Source organism: Oryctolagus cuniculus, chromosome 8 (assembly GCF_964237555.1).
Source record: "Oryctolagus cuniculus chromosome 8, mOryCun1.1, whole genome shotgun sequence".
In the NCBI taxonomy this organism is placed as follows: Eukaryota; Metazoa; Chordata; class Mammalia; order Lagomorpha; family Leporidae; genus Oryctolagus; species Oryctolagus cuniculus.
This window is the reverse complement of record NC_091439.1, coordinates 51,782,989-51,805,851: the sequence shown is the minus strand read 5'-3', so window position 1 is coordinate 51,805,851 and position 22,863 is coordinate 51,782,989. Positions and strand designations below refer to the sequence as shown.

At 37.6% G+C, this 22,863-nt stretch overlaps 1 protein-coding gene across 50 annotated transcripts in view; it reads left to right on the top strand.

Moving 5' to 3' along the window:
- ANK2 (ankyrin 2) overlaps window positions 1–22,863 on the top strand; it is a 677,994-nt gene that overhangs the window by 436,806 nt on the left and 218,325 nt on the right. For 17 of the 50 annotated variants that reach the window (XM_070047694.1, XM_070047704.1, XM_070047685.1 and 14 more), the window contains exon 1: window positions 2,511–2,894. The exons of the other annotated variants lie outside the window; for them this stretch is intronic. In XM_070047694.1, coding sequence (XP_069903795.1) covers window positions 2,760–2,894 — 135 coding nt within the window. In that variant the 5' untranslated portion in view covers window positions 2,511–2,759. Of the gene's footprint in view, window positions 1–2,510; window positions 2,895–22,863 lie in introns of those variants that run through there. 50 annotated transcript variants of the gene reach the window in all.

The following is a 22,863-nucleotide window of genomic DNA, read 5'->3' as shown; positions in this document are numbered from 1 at the left end:
CTGGAACAGGTCCTTTTAAAACTTTGCTGGGGGGCCGGGCAGGGAAGTAGGAGCAGCGAATCCCATTAGGATGGGGGTGGAGCTTGACACTGGTGGTTAGGCCATGTGGCCACCTGGCTTCCAGCAATGGTGGTGGGAGCTGGAGCCTACCATGGTGTCAGGGTGTAGATCGTGCCATAGATAAGACTGCACCATTTTACTAACATTTCCCACTTTTGTTTTTTATAAAGCAGGAGTTGTATGGGATTATATTAGTCCCAAAAGTCCAGGAGGGGTAGAAGGATGATGATCTGTCTTTAGAGCTACAGAGGAAAGTGAATTTTCAGATGAGCTGTGAAGGAGGCAGTGAGCATGGAGTGCTGGAGGAAGGGGTGCATGTTTGGTTGAAGCAGAAACAAAAAGCAAAGACCTGGTGGTAGAATGGGTAATATATGAATCAGACACAAAGAAGCCAGGCAACAATTCATGCCGTTAAAGCGCAGCAAAATTATTCATTCCACACCTAGTGACAGCTCCCTGATCTGGAGTGAGTAAATACTGCTTTTACACATATAAGTGTGGTGTTTCAGAAGCTCAGATCATTTTTAGAATTTGCTGTTAGTGTTTTCATTATTCTGTATTTAAAATTCTGTTGAATGTTAAATTTTCATGTTTCAGAAGTAGTAAACAAATTCCGGAGTGTTTATGTGTGTGTTGGGGGGCAGACACCTCATTCAGTCACTAGGAAAATCTCGGTTTATATCTGAATAAAATGGTTCTTATGTATTCAAGAAGAAACATTCATTGTAAGACTTGTGGACCACAGAACTTCTCCAGGCTCTAAGAACTATGGAGAAGAAGACAGGAAACTTAAAACCACATCCTCTTAGACGATTTTGGTACACACATCATTAGACGTCACAGCTAACTTAATACAGTATGTGGCTCAAATATGTGGAACATCTGATGAGACATTGCCATATTATGATGAATCATGAGATTAATGTTTATACAATTATTCAGGTGACATGAAAGGTTTTACTTGGTACATCTCTGCCCACAGTCTGGTCTGTTTCACTTAAAGCTTTAATATTAACAGTGTCCTGATTATGCTTCTGTTCAGCAAGAGTGGAGAAATTGTGTGTGCTGTCCCGGGTGACTCTGAGATTGCAGATTGCTGATTCAGTCACTAGTTTAAAATAAAATGGTGCCTTCGCCTTTACCTGAGAACTAAAAATATTTTCACTGAATACTTGAGATGCTTCTCAGAAATTGGAGTGTAGAGAGAGGATCTTTATGGTATTAGACTTAGAAACTCGCAATAAAGAGTTATTCACAGCCGGACCGTCTGAAAAATGCAGCTTGGGAACCTATGGAAAGGAGTAATCCAAAAATGTCATCCCCAGATCTGAGTTTATAGGGCTTCATGAACTCAAATATGAGAATGGTGTTTCAGGAGTGCTATTTTTAATTTTAAAAATTGTTTTCAGTTTTTAAAAATAATGACAAATCAAAAAGGTGAATTCTAGCATAGCAACCATATTATGGTTAATTTCTAAATACTTTCCACATCCTGTTTTCCCCAAATGATTGCATTCAATTCAATGTACTTATTAGACCTTCAATGTTTAATATATAGCATGTGGATGGAAGTTACAAAGTTTGGACCTTACATTGAGTAGTTTAAAACTGTTTGAAAGAGAAGATATTTATCTACACAACTGACACAGGAAGAAAGAAACTAATATTCAAATACCTACACATACATGAAATTTAGTAGGAAGATAAAGCTTATTGTCTTTATATTAACTATATGTAAAGTTTTATAATTTATAACGAAGGCTTGCTTTTTATTATAACGGGTTTCTTAAGTATACTGTGTTTGCTGTGCTCATCTCAGGAAGAAATTTGTTTTTTTTTTAATCTGTAATATAACTTCAAAAATTGTATATTGTTAAAAGCTATCTTTTTTTGTAAACTTGGGGGAAATATTTTCAAACTTATTAAAATTAAAAAAATTATAAATTATTCAAAACATTTGCTCTTAGGTGACCAACTCATGCATAATGACAAATTGTACATACTTTCCAAAAAAATCCTTTCCTGTGTCAATTTGCCATTTTAACTGATATATTTCCTGTGAATGTTAAATTCTACAAGGATGATTAATTGTTTTCTGTAAATGATAAGGAAAAGGATAGTGCATATATAAGCCATGTGGATGCTACTTGGTTTTGGCAATCAAAGAAACAGCTTTTATCTGCTATGCTGATAAAGGTTGTTAACAGATTTAGTATTCTGTGTGAATAGAGACAGAGAGGGGGGAAAATCGCAGGATTCAAAGGCATTCACTGAGAGATGCAAAAATTCTCATATGTGGAGACATTTTCCACAGCGGGAACTTTAATCCATGTGTGAAGCAGGCTGCTTGCATGGTGAAAAACAAAACAGCGCCGCCCCCTCCCCTGCTCCCTCTGCCTCACCCCCCTCACTCCATTGACATGCATAGCTGGCCTGGTAGGTGTAAAAATAGACAGGCAGCGCCTGAATTGGAAATGGCCACTGAATGCAGCCTGCAGTTGCCGGGTTTTGAGTTCTCTCTGACACCAGCAAGCCAGCCGGCAGATGGGTAGGCCTGGTGAGGGGCGTGTAGGGGGACTGAGTGGAGGAGCCAAGGATCTTCTTGATGAATTGTCCATGTTAGTGTGCCCCTGCGAGCCCTGGACAGAGTGCAGAAGGCAAGCACGGGCCCAACTGACCGCAGGAACTACAGAACTGAGATGGGAAATGCAGCCGTCTGCTCGTCTTGCCATGCAGATAAGAGTATAAGGGCACATGGAAACATGCAGGAATTGGATAAAGCCCCAGACTACTATGGCTATAGCAGTGAGGACGTCAAAGAACCGGGGGCGCGGGTAAGTTTTAAGCCTGAGATGAGGAGGAAGGGAGGATGGTGGCATAGGAATAACAGTGGAGCTCATTGGTCAGACCACTAAACTTCCTGGGAGGACGTTGACAATGAAGCCAATGTGATCAAACCAGCTGACTGACTGACTCAGTGGCATGCTCTTTCCTCTTCCTGCTAGGCAGTGCCACATGTTGGTGTCCTCTCAGTTGCCTTTAACTTGGGGATGAGCAATGATGCTGTTGCTTTAATTTCAAATATTGTCCAAAGATGAACATGTATTTTATGATATTATTGTAGACTTTCAGCAAAATTGCAGATTCACTTATATTCAGGCTGCCACATTCTTTTGCCTATATAAATATATATATATAAATGTTCACATATAACTCATTCTTCACTAGTCACTGAGTATTTTTTAAGAATATTTTAATTTATAATCCCAGCTCCAGCCTGTTAGGCATTTTATTTCTGTTACTTGTCTACAGTGAAAAGTCTTTTAAATAATGTTCCAAGTATGAGAATATCAGTCTGTAAAAAGGCTTAAAAGTTGAGCAATGAAATATTTAAGTTGATGCTCAGATTTTAATAATTCAGTGGTATGATGTGTTCCTTAAAATGGCTACAAAGGCTTATTGTGATTTTTAAAATTTCAGCCAGGAATCCCTTTCTGAAATATTTTGATTTCCATACTTGCTGGAGAATAAAGTGTATCTTTCATCTGTTAGATCCAGGAATTTGACCTTACTGCAAGTTATTTATTCCAAACTGAAACCATGGAACTAAGATATGTAGGATTTTCAGTAAGACTAGCAGAGGAGTTTGATCTTGTTTTGCACTTGCCTGGATAATTCCAGGAATGAAAATAAAATTCCATGAATTGAAGGTGGTATCCTCACTCTCTCTCTTTGGCTTGTACCTGACTTCCTTGAATTTCACCATTTCTTAGCACTGGAGTGAAGACTGTAGTGAAATTAAAACCTACTTTGTGTGTCTGTATGGGTGCAAACTGTTGAAATCTTTACTTAGTATAGTGTTGATCTTCTGTATATAAAGGTAATTAAAAATGAATCTTAATGAAGAATGGGATGGGAGAGGGAATAGGAGGTGGGATGGTTTGGGGGTGGGAGGGCGGGTATGGGGGAAGAACCTCTACAATCCAAAAGTTGTACTTATGAAATTTACATTTATCAAATAAAAGCTTCCTATATTAAAAATAAAACCCAAAGCTAAGAGTTTGTCAATAAAAACAACGTGCAGAGCCAATGTTTTGCAGTTAGCAAAAATGAACATCAAGCGGGGAGTAGAAAAAGGAGGAGCTTTTGGAAGGGAAGAGAAACAGGCAGGGGGAGGGAGGCCATCTGCTTTAACAACCACACAGGTGAGGGTCGTCATCAGGAGCAGTTGTATTTGCCTGTCTCAATGATAGTTGAAAATTACCCACATCCTCCTGGAAAGCCACTCCGGCTTTCTCACTCTCTAATGCAGCTTTCTGAACCGAGGAGTCACAGAAGATGGACCAGCTGTAACCCTAGAGGCTTGCTTTGTTGCCATGCATAAATATATTCTCTCTAAGATTTAATTCCTGTGTTTAAAAGATAGCTTCTATGTTCATGAAGTTTTTTTATTAATTTAGAATATTCTTTTAAATGGTTAATAATTTGCCAGTCTTTTTGTTGCACATGTTCTCCATTTTTTCATCTTTTAACAGTCGTTTAGAAAAATGTGACACATAAAAAGAAGTGAGAGGTGATTTAGGAATGAAATATGAAAGTATATTTTTAAAATGTAGAAAACAAAATGGTCATATATTGGTAAGTTAATAGATTCGTTTTGGTAAAGAAGAGGAAGTGTCACCATGATTTTGAGGTCCAAACTTCAGTCAGTGTTCACAAAACTATTTAAAAACTTTTTAAAAGAAATATTCAACAGTAACTTTGCCTTGTTAAATTACTATCCCTCAATACATATTGACCATGATACAAAGATGAGTTAGTTTTAAAAAATAAACAATCTGAATTGTCTCAGTTAACATGTATATAGTCTTTGGGTCACTAAATAAATTCTTCTGCTGTTGACTTAATAGACTGGGGCATATACTGCTCTTTGTGACAGAGAAGAAATTGTCAGGGTGCAAATGGACCCACTATCTACCTTCTGAGGGAATGTTTGATCCAGAATTTCTCCACAGAACCTAAAAAAAGTTAATGTGTAATACCAAGGATGACTTAAGCAAAATATATGGTTCTATATAGCTTAACTTACCCAAACTTAAGAAAATTACCATCTTTCTTTACTTTTCAAAATTGTAAGACTGAAGTCAGTCTGTCTTTAAATCCTGATTCTGTACATTGCTAAGTCACTTACTTTCCAGCTATTTGTGCCTTTCACAATTGGTGATAATTTAGAACTTCAGAACTCTTAATTATATTCTTTTTCTTAAGGGAAAAAGTAGAAACAGGTTTTCGCATTTGTTCTGGAAATAAACTTAGAGATGGTGTATAGAGATTGTGTTGTCGAATCAGAAGTTTCATATAAAGTAAACTTCCCACTTTGCTCAGAATCAGAACTAAGCTAATGTAAAACATAAACCATAAATTTAAAATACTAAATTTACTGGGCTTTTGAAAAGTAATATTTCATTTTTTTTCTATGTTTTATTTTGAATATTTTATAATTAGAACGGTGAGGAAGAAATCAGTCAGGAATTGGGTTGGAAAAGATAATTTTTCCTTGAACAAATATTGCCTGTCCACATTTGAAACTTCACATAGAGATTTTTAGAAAGATAAAGCAAACCAAACCATAATAACTTCCAGATATGTTATATAACTAAACACAGAAGCTGTACAAATATAGTTACAGAAAAGGAAATTGAATGTTATTTTGACAGCATGATAAATTTTTAGATTTAAGCAAATATTTAAAAATCGTAGTGAAAAGTTAAACAGCTCATATACCTATGCTTTGTGGTTATGAAATTCTATAGCTGGAAAAATAGTGTCTTATTTTGTAATGCATATCCAAATTAATCTTTACATTACAGAGTTCATCCAACTGTGAGGGACCAGAGAGTGACTATTATAGATTTTAAGGAACACAGTATCTATGTTGCAGCTACTGATTTCTGCTGTTGTTAGAGCAAAAATATTCACAGACAATAGATAAACACATGGGCTGGCTATATTCCAAGTTATTTGTTTACTACATTTTCAATTGTTAAATTTTTCAATTACTAAGTTAAAAAGTAGCAATTTTAGTTACTATTTTCTTCTAGTCTTATAAATTAAATCATTACCTTTTTATTTGTCAACTTCATAAAGATATAAAATATAATACTCCATCTTGGAAGGTTGTTCTGAGACCAATAAACATTCCTCAGTATGCTAGAAGTAGTTCTAATATATTTATATCTAACATTAAAAATTTGGTTGCAATTTCTGTTTTTCACTTTGCTAATGCAATGAAGATTCTAGTAGCAGGGAGGTATGCTTTCACCCCAAACTCTAGATGACTGGGCTGCTCTGGATCCTGGTCCATCCATTAAGATATCCCTCACCCCATCCCTCCTTCACTCAGACCCACAAGGGCACGCGCGATCTCCCCAGTGATCTTGTTTGGAATCCTCTAAAAAGATGTCTTCTTCCTAATGAAAGTGAAGACTCATGAGCATATGTCAGTGTTTTCCTTCAACATGTGATTGCTTCTTATATTAATCCATAAAGCACTCAAAGATCTGCTGTTAACACAATTATCTTGGAAGCACCAAAAAAGAGAGAGAGAGAGAATTAGAAGATAGCCAAGAACAAAATTCAGCTGTTTTAAATTTTATATTTATAATAAATATTGGTTATACTTCTGAATTTTTATATTAATCACAAAAGGGACAACTGTATCATCTCTCACATATCTTTTTTTTTTAATTTATGTAGATGACTGCTGTTTGTATTCCAAATTTACTTCTGAAAGAGATAGTTCTAGAGATGTCTTGTGGGCTTTGCCCTAGATCCTAGGATAGCTCTACCTGCAACATAACTCAGCAAGGCCTTGAAGGGTCCAAGTAGGCTTCCAAGATGACCATGCTTTGAAAAGGTGTAATCTAGAACAGATTCACAAATGTTCTTTATTTCACTTTCCTCCCTTTTTTAACTTGTATTTTTGTTGTAGCATCACTTGTATATATGCATATTCTTCTAAATGCGTTCTATATTTCTCTTCTATCTGGATCATACATTTTATTATAGTTTTAAAAATCATATCAGATTAATTATCTTTGTCTCAAGAGCAAAATAATAAATGTGATGCTTTATCACAAACATGACTTTGGTTGTCCATCTTGGCTGTTTTAAATCATCACATCTTTCTATTGGTTTACTCTTAGAGATTTTATTTTCTTGCTTTTTTACTTAAACAGTTTTTTCCATTGTAGGAGTGAATTTTAAGTTTTTTATTTTAGCTTTCTCTTTATTTTATATTTTTCTCATTACATTAGGCTATGAGCCATGAATCCTTGTGTTGTGATGAAAGCAATTCAGTATACTTTTCTGCTAGACTGCCGATGACTCAAAACAGACTAAGTCAGTCAGCAAACATTTATTAAATCAGGTGTAATATTAGGTGCTGGCCATCTAATATCGAGACAGAGTGCTAGTGGTAGAGGATAAACTGTTAACATGAATGGGGGCATGAGGAACCTGCAGAGGGAGGAATGTGCAGAGCATGTTCGAGGGATGCGAGGATAGGCAGCATGGCTGAAGCACAGTGAACAAAGGAGAGAATGAGAGAATGAATGGCACAAAGTATCAGAGACAGGCATGAGCTCTTCCCTTGTGGAGGACGGTTTGTGAGTACAACCAGAAGGGCAAAAGAGACGCCAAGTAAGTTGACCAAAGAATGATGGAGGATTGGGTTGGGGTTTTAACAATGGAACTAGGAGGGAGCACAGACAAGAAGTATTTTTTGTTTCTATGAAAGGATGATTTGAGGTTATTAGAGTAAAAGATGGAGTTTTTTACTTGAGCAACTGAGTGCTAGATTGTGGAGGAGGTAGAGGCAAAAAAAGAGAGTTAAGTCTTTCTTCAGTTTTGAACTTTAAGAAGATAGAAGTTAAGAGACTAAGTGGTATTAATTAGCATTGTCTTCTGTAGGACTTTCATAAATGATTAAGAAATCTTCTTCATATGTTGGTTTTGACATCAATAATAACAAGAACCAAAAGTATAATGAAAATCATTCTGGTAAGCATTTCAAAAAATATAAAATGATACAAAACATGGTTATGCAACTTTTAGATATTTAAAGACAAAGTTTTAAAGAAGATAGTTCCTGGCTTCTGTTCTTTAGGAGTTTACGATCTAGTTTTAGGGGCAGGAGTAGCTACATATAATCAATTAACTCTGAAAGACAGTAGGCCATTAACTGGCAACATGAATGATGGAATGAGTCTCTTGGATGCCCAAGAAAGGGATGTCCAATACAGGCTTCCGTGCTTTGTAAATGCCTCGTGGACAGGGCTGATGTACAGAGGGTATGTGGCAGAAGCCCAGTACCACTTGTTTGCAGTTTGAAATGGGTCCGTAAAGACTAATTCAAGAGCTGGTACAATGAGCCCATGAAGCTGCCCCTTCTACTGTGAGTAGTCTGACTGCATACACAGGATTTCCCTGCCTACTCTCATCTCCCACATGAGCAAACTGAAGGGTAATTCCTGGATCAATGAGAGGCTTCTGTGAGCATCTCCCTCTACTGTTTCAGCTGAACTAATTGTTAAATATTTTCCTCCGGCCCATGGAGAAGACGGAGCATGAAAGGGATCTGGGCAGCAGAGTACAGTCTGGATTCCTGTTGCGAAGGATGTACACTTGTGTATTCAGTGAGCATTTACTGAGTCTCGGGCCTACCAAGATGAAGGAGCAGAATCCAGGTGCTGACAAAGCAGAAGTCCAATGTAGTATTATAGTGTAATGAGAAAGTCCAGTGTATTATGAAGTATCTCAGCATGATGGCTCAAACAGTTGCAGAAAAGTCAAAAAGCCTCGAGTTAGTAATGACATTAGGATGATTGAGAATCAGTCTGCAAATCCTCTTGGTTATGATACTCAGTTTCTATGGAACATATGTGAAACCCATGAGATTGGGAAAAGGTGGTCAGATTATCAATAGCTTCACAAGCCAAGATTTAGAATCTGAACTGTATCCTAGTGAGAGACATTGACCAAAGGCTGCTTTAGGAGAATCATTTCGGTTGTAATTTGCTCCATTTTCTTTGTGGTGTCCAACAAAGTGCCTACCATCTAGCAGGTTCTCAGTAAAGATCGTGGGGAAAATGAATGAATTAGTGAGTAGAAGCAGATGGAATTGTGGGCCTTTTCTAGCTGTAGCTGACACACTCCCAGATGACATCAGAGGCCACAAACATTGGAAAGAGGTGCAAAAGCCATTTCTAAAAAAATTGAAAGAACATGATGATTAAGAAGTTTTATTATAATCTTGTTTTTTTTTTTAAAAGATTTATTTTATTTATTTGAAAGGCAGAATTACAGAGAGTGAGAAAGAGAGATCTTTCAACTGTTTCAACTGCTGGTTCATTCCCCAAATGGGCACAATGGCTGGGGTTAGGCCAAGCCTGAACTTCCATCTGCATCTCCCACGTGGATGCAGGGGCCCAAAAACTTGGGCTATCTACCACTGCTTTCCCAGGCACATTAGCAGGGAGCTGGATTAGAAGTAGAGCAGCCAAGACTGAAACTGGTGCTCATAGGCAAGCAGTAGCTTAACCCAGTGCACCACAATGCTGGTCCCTATGATCTTGTTTTTAATAAAGGAATGTACCATTAGTATAATTGCATGCATTACTGGTATAAAATATTAATTGCATTAAACATCTATTATTTTCTATATGTATTATTATATGTTGCTATATATATTATATATTTCTGTAATAATTTCTATAGTATTTGTTTACTTGAATCATTATTCTTATATGAAGTTATACATAAATTGTAATGGTTACATTCTAAAGGAATTTGGTGAAAGATATTTTACTAAGAGGAATAAACTGTAAATAATCTCTAATTTATTTCTTTCATAATTTTCTTACAAAGAAGTACATCCAAACCAAATAATCATATTTGTTTGAACTATTATTTGTGGGTATGTTAAAAAGTTTGTGGAAAATGGAATTAAAAGACATGAACGAACATTTCCCACAAACTTACTGAAGTGCCCTCCTATCTAACAAGAAGAGTCCTGCTGTACATACACTGACTTTTTCAAGGTCACAGGTGTGATGATAGAGCAGAGAATACACTGTGGAGAGAGCTCTCCATTCGTGCTTTGCTTCCTTCCCACACAGACATCTGCCATGCCTCTTACTCACTTGCACTTGCTGTTTTGATTTAATGTCCGTTTAGTTAAAAAAAAATGCCATGAAAAATATCTTTGATTCTTTTTCAATTAAGTGTTTTTCTTTGAAATTTCAGGCATCTTGTATCACTTTGAGTATAAAAATTTTAGACATTTGAACTTTCAAAGCTTACATTGTCATATTTGTGTGGACCTACATGAGTACAGGGAAACTTTTTTTACACCTTTTTAAAATATTTGCTTATAAGAAGTAAAAATATCACAATGACTATCTGAACATGATCATTTCAATGATTCTTTGAGGTAGGAAGTTTCATCTGAAAGCTATATGAAGGCCAAGTATTTAATAGTGCAGGTTGTGAAGTGAAACTGTTTTTAGTGAATTATGAGTGTTGCTCATAATTGTTTCACATAGCTTACATGAAATCTCTCTCTCTCTCTCTTTTTTTTTTTTTTTTCCTGTACTCTCTACCTACCTCAGTCATCAACAAGTTACAAACAGGGGGATTTGAAGTAAATTTCAGATTCTACCTTTGCTGTAGAAATTTCTTTTTTTTTTTAAGAATTTATTTGTTTATTCGAGAGGTAAAGTTATAGACAGAGAGTGAGAGACAGAGAGAAAAGTCTTCCATCTGCTAGTTTACTCCCCAAATGGCTGAAACAGTTGGAACTGAGCTGTTCCAATCTAAAGCCAGGAGCCTCTTCTGGGTTTCCCCGGCAGGGACAGGGGCCCAAGCACTTGGACTGTCCTCTACTGCTTTCCCAGGCCATAACAGAGAGCTGGATTGGAAGACAGGTAGCTGGGACTAGAACCGGCACCTGTATAGGATGCTGGTGCCACACATGCAGGCTTTGCCCACTAGCCACAGCGCTGGCTCCTGCTATAGAAATTCTGTATTCTAGTATAATGACTCTCCTTATTAAATAAATACATTATGTCTTTAAAACCAAATCTCTGATTAATCATCTAATGAAGAATTCTCAATTGTCGCTCCCCCTCTTCGTGGAGGAACGACACAGGACCCTGCGCTGTTCTTTTGTCTGCTCGGCCCTCCCCGGGTTTGCTGCTGGTTCTTCCCGGGTTGGCTACCGTCCCTTCCACGGAGGTTCCCCCTAGCCACTTTCCCCACTTCCGCAGGGGAGCGGCACACTGCTGGCCGGCTCTCTCGGGGGCTGCACAGGTGTTCCTTCAGATAGATGTTCCTTGGTGCATGTTGTCTCTTTCCTCCTTTATAGTCCTCTTCCACCAATCCCAACTCTGCTACCCACATGCCGAGTACGCTGCTCTCCTCCAATCAGGAGCAGCTCCTGCAGCTTGTCAAGTTGGTGAGAGGCAGCTGGGTAGAAGCTGTTTCCTCCTCTCCCAGCGCCATATTGTGGGAGAGCAGATGCATAGAATAAGTCTTAATTCCAGTAACTTAGTCTAGTCCGAGTTGCTCCCAGTTGCTCCCCACACTCAATCAAGGAAAAATACAAGACATTTGGATCTCCCTCAATGCAGAAATAATATGTTAAAATTAGAGCTACTTTGGTATCATAGCTTTCTAGATTATTGATCTGAAGGAAATTAGAAAGCATCTACTAAGAAATATAGTAAGAGAGAAATACATAAGAACATTTCTGGGGCTGGTGCTGTGGTATAACAGGTAAAGCCGCCGCCTGCAGTGCTGGCATCCCGTATGGGTGCTGGTTCAGGTCCTAGCTGCCCCACTTCCTATCCAGCTCTCTGCTATGGCCTAGGAAAGCAGTAGAAGGTGGTCCAAGTTGCAGCCAGTTGGGGAGTGTACCAGTGGATGGAAGACCTCTCTTTCTCTCTCTCTCTCTCTCTCTCTCTCTCTCTCTCTCTCCCTGCCTCTCCTTCTCTCTCTCTGTGACTCTGACTTTCAAATAAATAAATAACTCTTTTTTTTTTTTTTTAAAAAAAGAACATTTCTGAAACCCTTTCTTTGGGAAAACCACTGATTTTATGTTAGACTTCTTTTCCAGGTTACAATTGGAAAATGTATTTTTCAGGAATAAAAGACACTCATTAACTTTCTATGAATAAGGTGTTTGTTTCACACTTTTATTCATATAGCTATAACACACAATTGTTTCTTTTAAAAATAACTTATGATAATAAATTTCTTAGGCATTCTTACATCATATATTTTGGTGACTAAGTAATTAATGATGACACAGGAATGGAATATTTGAGGTTTGTATCAGTTTGCTTCTCATTACTTTGGCTAAAAAAACCTAAGAGGATCTTCTTCAGGAAAGATCAGGTTTATTTCTGCTTATGGCTTGGAGATTACAATTCAGGTTGGGAAGGCCCTGTTGTCTGGGATCTGGGGAGGATAGCCATGGGTGTGGAGGCAGGATCACACGCTGTATCAGGAAACAGAGAACCTAGGTTGAACTTGAACTCAAAATGATCAACCCCTAGGGAGAACCACTCTTCAAGGGCACGATCCAAATGACCTAAAGTCCTCCTACTGGCCCTAGGTCCTACCCACCACAATTAGATAAAATCTCCACCCTTAACCCATCAGTCATTAACTGCAAAACATCATTTTAAACATCTTACTAAGTTTAGGGTAGATAACCCCTACTGTACACATAGCAAGCTGATATAATAAATACACTGAATGGAAGATCTAGTTAATCCTTTATGTCAGCTCCTCCCTAAGTGTGCTCTGTGAATCACCACGGATGAGGAATCACCTAGATTGTTTTAAAAATCTACGAATTACTAAGTCTCATTCCAGACCTCCTGAATGAGAATCTCAGGGGTGGGCACCAAAAACATTTATTTAACAAGATTATGTGTGTTCTCTAAGTAACCCCTAAGTGCCCTGAAGTATGATAACCATTGCTTTATGTTATAAGAGGCTGTCATTAGTAAAAAGCCAGAGTAAAATATGTATCATCAGCATTTAAGGTCATAATAAGAGTTTAAAAAACAACCTTCACATTTTATTATGCTTCCTCTAATCCAGGTTATTAAAATTTATTATTGAAACTCTATTTATTAGCCATTGAAGAAGCCAAGACCACACAGGACACATGGGGGACCGAGGGTGCTGTATATACTAGGCAATAGGCCTTTCCTATAGTTTTCATGCATCACCTTAAAGGTAAGAAATGGCTGCACTGGGATCTAGCATTATGGCCGAGCTGGTGAAGCCACCCTCTGCAATGGCAGGATGTCATCTGGGCACCGGTTCATGTCCCGGCTGCTCCTCTTCCAATCCAGTTCCCTGCTAATGGCCTGGTCATGCAATGGAGGTGGGCCCAAGTGCTTGGGACCCTGTCACCCATGTGGGAGACCCAGAAGAAGCTCTTGGCTCCTGTCTTTGGCCTGGGCCTGCTCCATGGCCATTGTGGTGCTTTGGGGAGTGAACCAGAGAATGGAAGATCTCTCTCTCACTGTGTCTCTTCCTCTTTCTCTCTCTGCCTTTCAAAATAAATACATAAATCTTAAGAGAAGATGGGCTGCACTTATCACATTAGATTTCAACCACAACACTTAATACAACTCTTAATTTTCATTTCCTAAAACCAGTAATTTCTGTATATCTACATAGAGTCATATTATTTATTGTTTAGTCTTATAAACTCCCATCAGAAATCTGGTTACAAAGCTGCTATAAGATGTTATAAAAATATGTCCCCAAATTTGAAAAATTAGAGATTCTGTCTCCTGTCAAGTGGACAGCTTGAAGAACAAGATTGTTCTGAATGGTCTGATCATCTCTTGGCACTGAAAGCCGGCACTGTGTCCTGGCTGAATCCCACACTTCTGCCTAAAAAGTCATGTTACACATGAGAGATGACTAGTGAAATTCTTCTGGTCTCATTAAAGATTCCTATCACATCATCTGTAAGAGAAAAACACTTTAAGCAAATTAAGTTTAGCAGTTTATAGAAGAAAAGAATGATTCATGAATTGAGTAGAATTCAGAACCAGGGGAGGTTCAGAGAGCTCTACCCAGCAATGTAGGCAGGCAGTATTTATAGACAGAAAAAGGAAATGCCATATAGTCCCGCTCAGCATTTGTCTCCTTTGGATGTGGTTTGATGCAACTTTTGCTTTAATGTACATGGTCTGATCAGGTGCTGTCTGTGAATAGCTAAGACTCAGTTACTTGTAATGAGCATATACTCCTTTTTAAAAAAAAAAAAAATGGATTTTGGGCCGGCGCCGTGGCTCAGTAGGCTAATCCTCCGCCTTGCGGCGCTGGCACACCGGGTTCTAGTCCCAGTCGGGGCACTGGATTCTGTCCCGGTTGCCCCTCTTCCAGGCCAGCTCTCTGCTGTGGCCATGGAGTGCAGTGGAGGATGGCCCAAGTGCTTGGGCCCTGCACCCCATGGGAGACCAGGAGAAGCACCTGGCTCCTGCCATCGGATCAGCGCGGTGCGCCGGCCGCAGTGCGCCGGCCTCTGCGGCCATTGGAGGGTGAACCAATGGCAAAGGAAGACCTTTCTCTCTGTCTCTCTCTCTCTCACTGTCCACTCTGCCTGTCAAAAAAAATGGATTTTATTTATTTATTTGAGAAGCATAGTTACAGAGAGAGGAAGAGAGAGAGAAAGGTCTTCCTTCTGCTGGTTCATTCATTCCCCAGTTGGGGGCAATGGCTGGAGCTGGGCTGATCCAAAGTCAGGAACCAGGAGCTTCTTCTGGGTCTTCCACTTGGGTGCAGGGGCCCAAGAACTCAGGCCATCTCCCACTGCTTTCCTAGGCCATAAGCAGAGAGCAGGATCAGAAGAGGAGAAGCCAGGACACAAACCGGTGCCCATATGGGATGTTGGTGCTGTAGGCTGAGGCTTAGCCCAATATACACAGCATTGGCCTGGAGAATATAGCCTTAAGTTAGGCTATCACCTAACAAATCACCACATAGGAATTCATAGAACAGAGGCAGCATTATGCCAAGTTTAATTTAATACACCTAAGTGAACTATCAAGTATTCAGTACTCCACATATTTCTGTAAAATTATATATGCACTCTAATGAGGTCTGTAAAATAGAATATTAAATCAGTTTCTTTGGAACACTGAAATAATGAGTTCTATAAATCTACACACTCTTTCATTTTTTCTCTGTTCTCTCTTTCCCTTCCCTCCCTTCTTTCCTTCTCCATTCCCTTCCTCCCTCCCTTCCTTACCTCCTCCCTTTTTTGTTGTTATGTCCATACTTGTATATAAATATAGATAGAAAAATTTGTCTTTTCTTTGGTGTTGATTTGTACACACACTCTAATTCTTTAAAAAATCTAGCAGTGATCCGAGTGGTCATGCCAATTGCTGTTCTTGTTTTAAATGTGACCCTTGCAGTTAGAGCCGTGGACCTGAGCCTAGCCACGAACATTGTTAACCACTTTATTGGTGACGGGATGCTGTCTGGCTTATTCCAGGCTTTTTCCAGGCTTAGCCTCTTGATTAAAAAATGACTCAGAGATAGAAAATAGGACAGGACTAAATATATAGGTGATAGGAAATGTAGGATTTGGGAGCATTCCATATTAATTATTACTTTTTGAAGATTTATTTATTCAAAAGGCAGAGTGACAGAGAAACAGTGAGGGACAGAGAAAAATCTCTCATCTGCTGGTTCTCCCCCACAACTGTGCACAACAGCCAGAACTGAGCCAGGCTGAAGCCAGGAGACTGAAATTCCATTTGCGTCTCCCACATGATTGAAAGGAGTCCATGCACTTAGTTCATCTTCTGTTGCTTCCCAGGTGAATTAGCAGGGAGCTGAATTGGAAGCAGAGCAGACAAGACTCCAACTGGTGCTCTGTTTTGGGATGCAGATCCCAGACTATGACTTAACCTGCCGCACCAAAACACAGGCCCCATTACCAATTATTGTTAATAATAGCTATCATTTATTAAGTCTCTAGTATCTACCAGATTCTGTAATGATGCTCTACATAGCTTTTACGAATATGAATTTCATTTACTCACAAGTCAAGTGTTAAAATATGCCTTAAGGGTGGGTATTTGGCACAGCAGCTGAAGTGGCTGCATGAAATGCCTGCATCCCGTATTAGAGTACTTAGTCCTGGCTGTTCCCACTGCTGATCCAGCTTCGTGATAACGTGCATTCTGGGAGGCATCAGGTAATACTCTGATCTATGTGGCAGACTTAGATGAAATTGTGGGCTATTGGCTTCAGCTTGCCCCTGCCCTGACTGTTATAGACATTTTGGGAATCTCTCTCTTTCCCTCTCCTTCTTCCTCTGTGCCTTTCAAATAAAATCAAGATAACTAAAATTTTAAAAATAAAATAAAATATACGTTTACTGGATGCCTCTTACCCCAGCATACTACTCTGTGGCCTAACATGCACTACCTGATTTAGTTCATATAATCCTACACAAGTTATCACAAGTAAACTGAGGCTTAATTGAGTTCAGTAATTAACTCAAGGGCACACTCCTCATGGTAAATGATAGAATCAGAATTAGAACAGAAGCTCTAAACTCACTGTGTTGTGCTAGGCTCTTTAAGGAAGGAGAAATGTGAAAAAGGAGACAGAGAACATTGAAAGTGGATTGTAAGATTTTCAACAATTGAAAAAAATGCTCCCTTGGAAAATTTCAAGTAAGATTTATTTTGCCCAACACCAAAATAAATTTCAAGAAATTAAAAGAGGTAAGTGGAAAACAAAGGCAACTTTTTTTAATCTAGAAGAGGATTAAGAGTTATTTCATTGCTATCATTTTTGGAAAAATAAAAGCAATGCTATAAGATTCTATAAGAAAGTTTTAATTTACATAAATAGGCTTGGGAAATTTTGCAAAAAAATGACAAAGTGCTATCCTGTCTGTGCGAAGATTTTAAAGATAAAAAATCTAGTAGACAATAAATAATGTCTGAGTTTTCAAACTCTTCAGAAAATGATGAGAGCAAATCAAAAGCTCAGTGCTGTATGTATCAGTTGAGCAAGGTTGTTGAGTCTATGGGTGCAGACAGACAGGCTCTTGTGCAAGCAGTTAACATTTGCACTCTCAAGGTCACTTTCAAAATGTGTACAGTATGCATCAACAGTCTACATCCTTTTGCATGTTTATTCCATGCTAGGAGTTTAAGCAACAGCCACCATCGAGACAGGGCAAAGATGTAGTACAAAACTATTATCATAGAATTATTTAAAATAACAAAAGTCAAAGGAACTAATTCTGTACATATGACTGAAGAAAGCTAAAAACAATAATCAGTAAATATATAAAGTATTACATGAGATTTTGAAAATTTTTTAAAACTTATGAATGATATGGTATTGTTTAAAAGAAAATGATTATCCTAGCTTTGTAAAAGTATTACTGTGTACTCATAAATAGTATGTATATGGGACATTTCTAGAAGAAAACACATCAAAATATGAAGTGCTAAGTTTAGGTAATGGAATTATGGTTGCTGACCATCATTTTTTTCTTTTTCATTCATTTTTCAAATATTCTGTGAGAATATATATCAGTATGTATTTGTATGCAATCACACAGTGATCAAGAGATCCTTTTTAAAATAAGAGCCATTGTAAGGGCAAAAGAGAAGAGAGGATAGAAGTGTACATAGTTTTAGACAAATACTTTTATAAAATGCCCATTTCTCTATGATCTCATAACAAATTATTTAATGTAATATTCCACATTTTTTAGCTTACGTGGTTCTTTAGATGAGAGGGTTTATGATTGTATTGTTACTAATTTTTTACTGAGAAAGGTTTACTATTGTCATATCTTAAAGATGCAATCAACACTTAAACAGCAGGTGTAGTGATTAATTAAGAACAGCTGAGAGAGGTTTCATTCCTCTTGGAAGCCGCCCAGGTTTAAATCCCACTCAGAGAAGTGTGTCAGCATGATCTCGAAAAAGTCTGCGTGCTGTTTTAGAAACAGAGGAACAAATGTTTTCTTTGAAGCCCGTCGTCACTGTGGAGCTTGAAAAACATTTTTCATTGCATACTAATAGTGATAATTATGATAGAAACTTTCTCTAGGGTTACTTGTTGAGTATAATAGGCGATGCTATTTTGAAATAATACAACTATGTCTTTAAAAGTCCACAACACTTGAGTTAGCACTATTAAAGAAATTGGTATTGGTACTGATATTCCAGATGTGTAAGTGCCATATGGCTCAAACTTCAGGTCCTGTCTCCTGACTCAAGGAAGAGAACTGGCATTAACAGATCAGAACCTGAGCAGAGATCCAGGAACATGGCTGGAGTGGCTTCAACTCAGAGCAAAAAGCAGCAGCTGCTCCTTTCAGTCATTTAAAGTGAAAAGGTAGCACTTGGGGGGGATGTTGGGGAGGTGAAATGAATGGTGGTCTCAGGAGAGACTCACCGAGTGCCAACCTCAATTCTGCCTCTTATTACCCAAAAACCCATGGACAAAGTGGATTGACCTCACTAAGCCTCAGCTTCCTCAATTGGGAAGCTTATGAGGATTAGGTAAGATTAAGGAAGTATTTGGCATATTGTGAAGTTAGCTATTGCTATTGAAGTAGCTGGTGTGAGAAACAGATACCAAAAGTACAAGATATTGTTCATTCCTTCAAGTAGCTAGCAATCTAGTTGAGCAGGCCAAGTATATGCAGACAAAAGCAAACTGAATATTGTAGTTACAAAGTAAGCCTGAATTTGACAAATGGTAGGATGTGTCGTATGACAAGATGTGTTATATCAGTCCATATTCTATAAGAAAATATTAAAAATTTAATTAGAAATCACTAAAATTGTAGTGGGCTGGACACTTAACCTAATAGTTAAGATGTTCATGTCCTACATTGGAGTATCTGGGTTCTAGTCTCAGCTCTAGCTCCTGACTCCAGTGCAGACCCTGGGAATCAACAGTGATGACTGAAGTAATTGGGTTCCTGCCATTCACATGGGAGACTTGGATTGAGTTCCTGGCCCTAGGCTCTGGCTCTACCTTAGCCTCAGTCATTGCAGGCATTTGAGAAGTGAACCAGTGGATGAGGTCTCTCTTTCATTGTCTACCATCTCTTTCTGTCTCTGCTTCTAAAACAGAAAAAAAAAAAAAAAAGAAAAAGAAGAAAGAATGAAAACTATATAAGTATATGTGTGTATATATATATAATTTACAAACAATGAAGAATTGACTTAATGTGCCTATTCACAAGTTTTTTTTTTTTAAAACAAAACATGGTGGACAAAAACTGTAGTAAACCTAATAAAAAGACATAGTTATTTCTTTTACTTGAAATCATAATCTATTACAATAGAAGACTTTTGGTCAGGCTAACTCTTTGTAGATCTACTTGACTTAATTAGTACTCATATAGTTATACCTAAGAAAAGATTACCAATGGAAGAAACCTAATTGCTGAAATACCTCATGATTTTCATATGAGAGAAAAATAAGGCAAAGAAAACTGGAGCATTTTTAGCCGAGAAGGGTTGGATCTCGCAGTGATGCTGCAGGACTTTGCATGCACACGTTCTCACCATGTTTCACGTTATGTGCTGATTTCCCATTGCCAACACTGTCGAACAGAAATGGCACAGCCTAACCATTCTGACCATCCCTTAGTTTCATAAGAGTTGCCCTTTAATTACTTGGAAAAAGTTGACCTACCACCTTGTTCTTCATCAAGGACCAAAAATAAGGTGTCTGTGGTAAACATTTAAGAAAGATTTTAACACTTCAGTTAAATTATATCTGGTGGATGACCAAGTCTTTCTGGCTACAGTTAACTACTGTTTTGCCAAAGCAAAAACAAAAAAAAACCCCACAATATAAAAAAAGCTTTTTATATGCCCAAAAGTAATGTAACTCTGGTTTTAGCAATTTTTTGTGTTTCATTTTTGATTAACACCAGCATAACTTGGATATATATTACCTGTTGTGAGCTTTATATAAGACCAAAATATGGTAAATTTTCTTCCTGCAGATTTATTTTATCATCATAACCATCTTTACTCATACATTTCAGGCACAGAACTAGGTTTTGGCAACTCTTAGAATTATGAAACAGATTCTTGCCTTCAAGTGGTGAAAATTTTGTTCTGGAGGTGGATTATATGAGCCTGTCTCTCTTTCTCTGTTTATTTATATTTTTCTCTTCATAGCACATGCATGTACACACACACACACACACACACATGTTGGTTTATGTCATACTACAGATGGATATTGGAATACACTTATAGTAGAAATAAATAGATGGGTTCCTTATGATCTAAATGAGGTATATTTTATATATGTAATAATTTTAAAAGAATACAGCCTCCCTTTCCTGTGTCTTTGTCAGAATAATTTAAACATACTAATGACTTATTTTAAAGGTTAATTTTACTGTAACTACTGGTAATATTAAATTATTGTACTATGTGTTATACATTCAAAAATCCTGAGTAGTGAGCTGTTCTCCTCTTTGGATAACTTGTGTAACAACAATAATACATATGTTATGCTTTAGATAATCTTTTTTTTTTACCCCCAGAGAAAAGCAAAATTATAGTTTCTTATTTCAAAGTATGTGAGCACTAATGATCCTATATAGTTAATATCAACAAGACAATAATTTCTTTCATTTAATTTCTTTACTGATGTCACAGTTGCCAGTTGTCTGCTAACATGGTTAAAGTTAGAGACTGTTGAGCTGCAGATCCTGTCCAATCAAGTCTGAGCTAACTACAATCGTTATCCATGGCTTCAGCTGTAGGATGATGATCCAGATGAAGGTCATCTTTATTCATTACTCATTCACACTTCCTAAGAGCTAAGCATTACATGGGCTCATTGTGGATGTCCAATAGAATAATCCAGTATAATAATTAAAACTATAAAGATAATAATTTTAACCTTACATAATGAGTTCCAGGTGAATTAACATGATAACCATGTATAAACGTGACCAATCAAGATTTGAAACCAAATGGTAGAATTTAATAATTCTGCGATGTTTATCATATTCACTAAGCTTTTCACTGTTTTATTTAATACCCATATTGATCAGTGCTGCTTCATGCCCCTGTTTGGCCAATTTCACTCTGTTGAACTTCTCCCTTTTTCATTTGTTTATTTCTACAAGTTCTTGCCGATCTACTCTGTGTCACACTGTGCTGTCAGTGGAGACACAAAGATGAGTGAGCTGTAGACTATATCTACCCTGGAGGCCAGCTGGGGAGATAGGCATGCAAACAGATAAACTGGGCAGCCTCTAGAACCATGCACAACATCGAGTGCAATGATGTGTTTAAAACTTGGAGCCAACAAATATTTATGAATCATTCCCTGCTCAGAGTGTTAGGGGACCCCAGGGAAAAGGAATGTGGTCAAACCTGAGGGTACAGTCAGGGAGTGTCTTGTAGAAGCCAACTTCCATGCCTCTGGTAATAGATCCACAGGGTGCACTTAATATAAATTCCTGCAGAAGTCAGTAATAAAAGACAACTAGTGGAGGATTCTTCATTCCTCATAAAGCCTGGCTTAAGTCTGATTTTTCTCTGAGAGTGTCTTAGGCATTTGAAGAAAAACCAGTCCCATGAGATGAGTTAACTTCCCTTTTGTTTTTAGTAATGTTTAAATTAGGAATTTCCTTACTTTTCAAAATTCTCTTTAGAGTTGATGCCAATGTCCTTACCCCAACAAGTTAAGAATTTGTTTTGAAAGCTGCCTCTGAAGATCAGATATTCTTTGAAATGCAGTAATAACTAGAATAGTTTTTATTGACTGAGTTCCAGCAGAAGGATGTTGTAGTATAAACTAAAATGTTAAAGAAAAAAAAAAGTAGGCAGCACCAGCTACAAATCCTTGATTTGTTAATCCTTTTTCCACTGCCATGTGCTGTGTACTATAATTAAGCACACACATCTTATTTAAAGTCAGTTTTCCATTCTGTCTTTTTTTTACATTTCAGTGTAAAATTACATAAACCCTATACCTTGTAGTGAGTTAGAATTGAAAAGCTAAAACCATTGCTGGCAATTGAATTTCATAGCCCAAAGGTAGATTTAGAAAACTGTGGAAGATCACATCTCAGTTGTTCTCAGGTCTTGTGGGAAAACATCAACTGTGTAAGATCAGTATGCTGGCCTCATGAGAACTATTCTGCACAGAATTTTGTGTTAGTTTCATGGGTGTGCACACACACACACAATCTTCAGAAAGTTCATGGAAAATGTGTGTTAAGAAAAAATTATGAATCGTTTTAAATTTTTGTAGTAAAATAAATATATTTTAATTCTGTTTCCATGAACTTTTTGAAGTTCCCTAGTATATGTACACTCATACACACAAACATGCTCACGTCTACTATAACTTCTATTTTATCTGGAAGATGGTAATGAGATGACAGTATCACCTTCCAGAGACATTACAGTGGATACTTCCTTATTCTTAGGCATTTCATTGTCAAAGAAATAGTAAGGAGTGAAGTAATATTCACACCCCACCCCCACACACAACCAGTTCATTCTGTAGTCCATGCTTGTCTCCTGAACTTTTCAGTTTTGCATTTTAAATTCCCTATAGGCAGTGATAACTCTGCAAATTTAAACAGTCCAAAATCAAATTATTGTGTTCTGTTCTCCAATTTTAGGGTATTTTGTTCCCCTGAATTCCTGATCTTGATTAAAAGTGTTACTCATTACA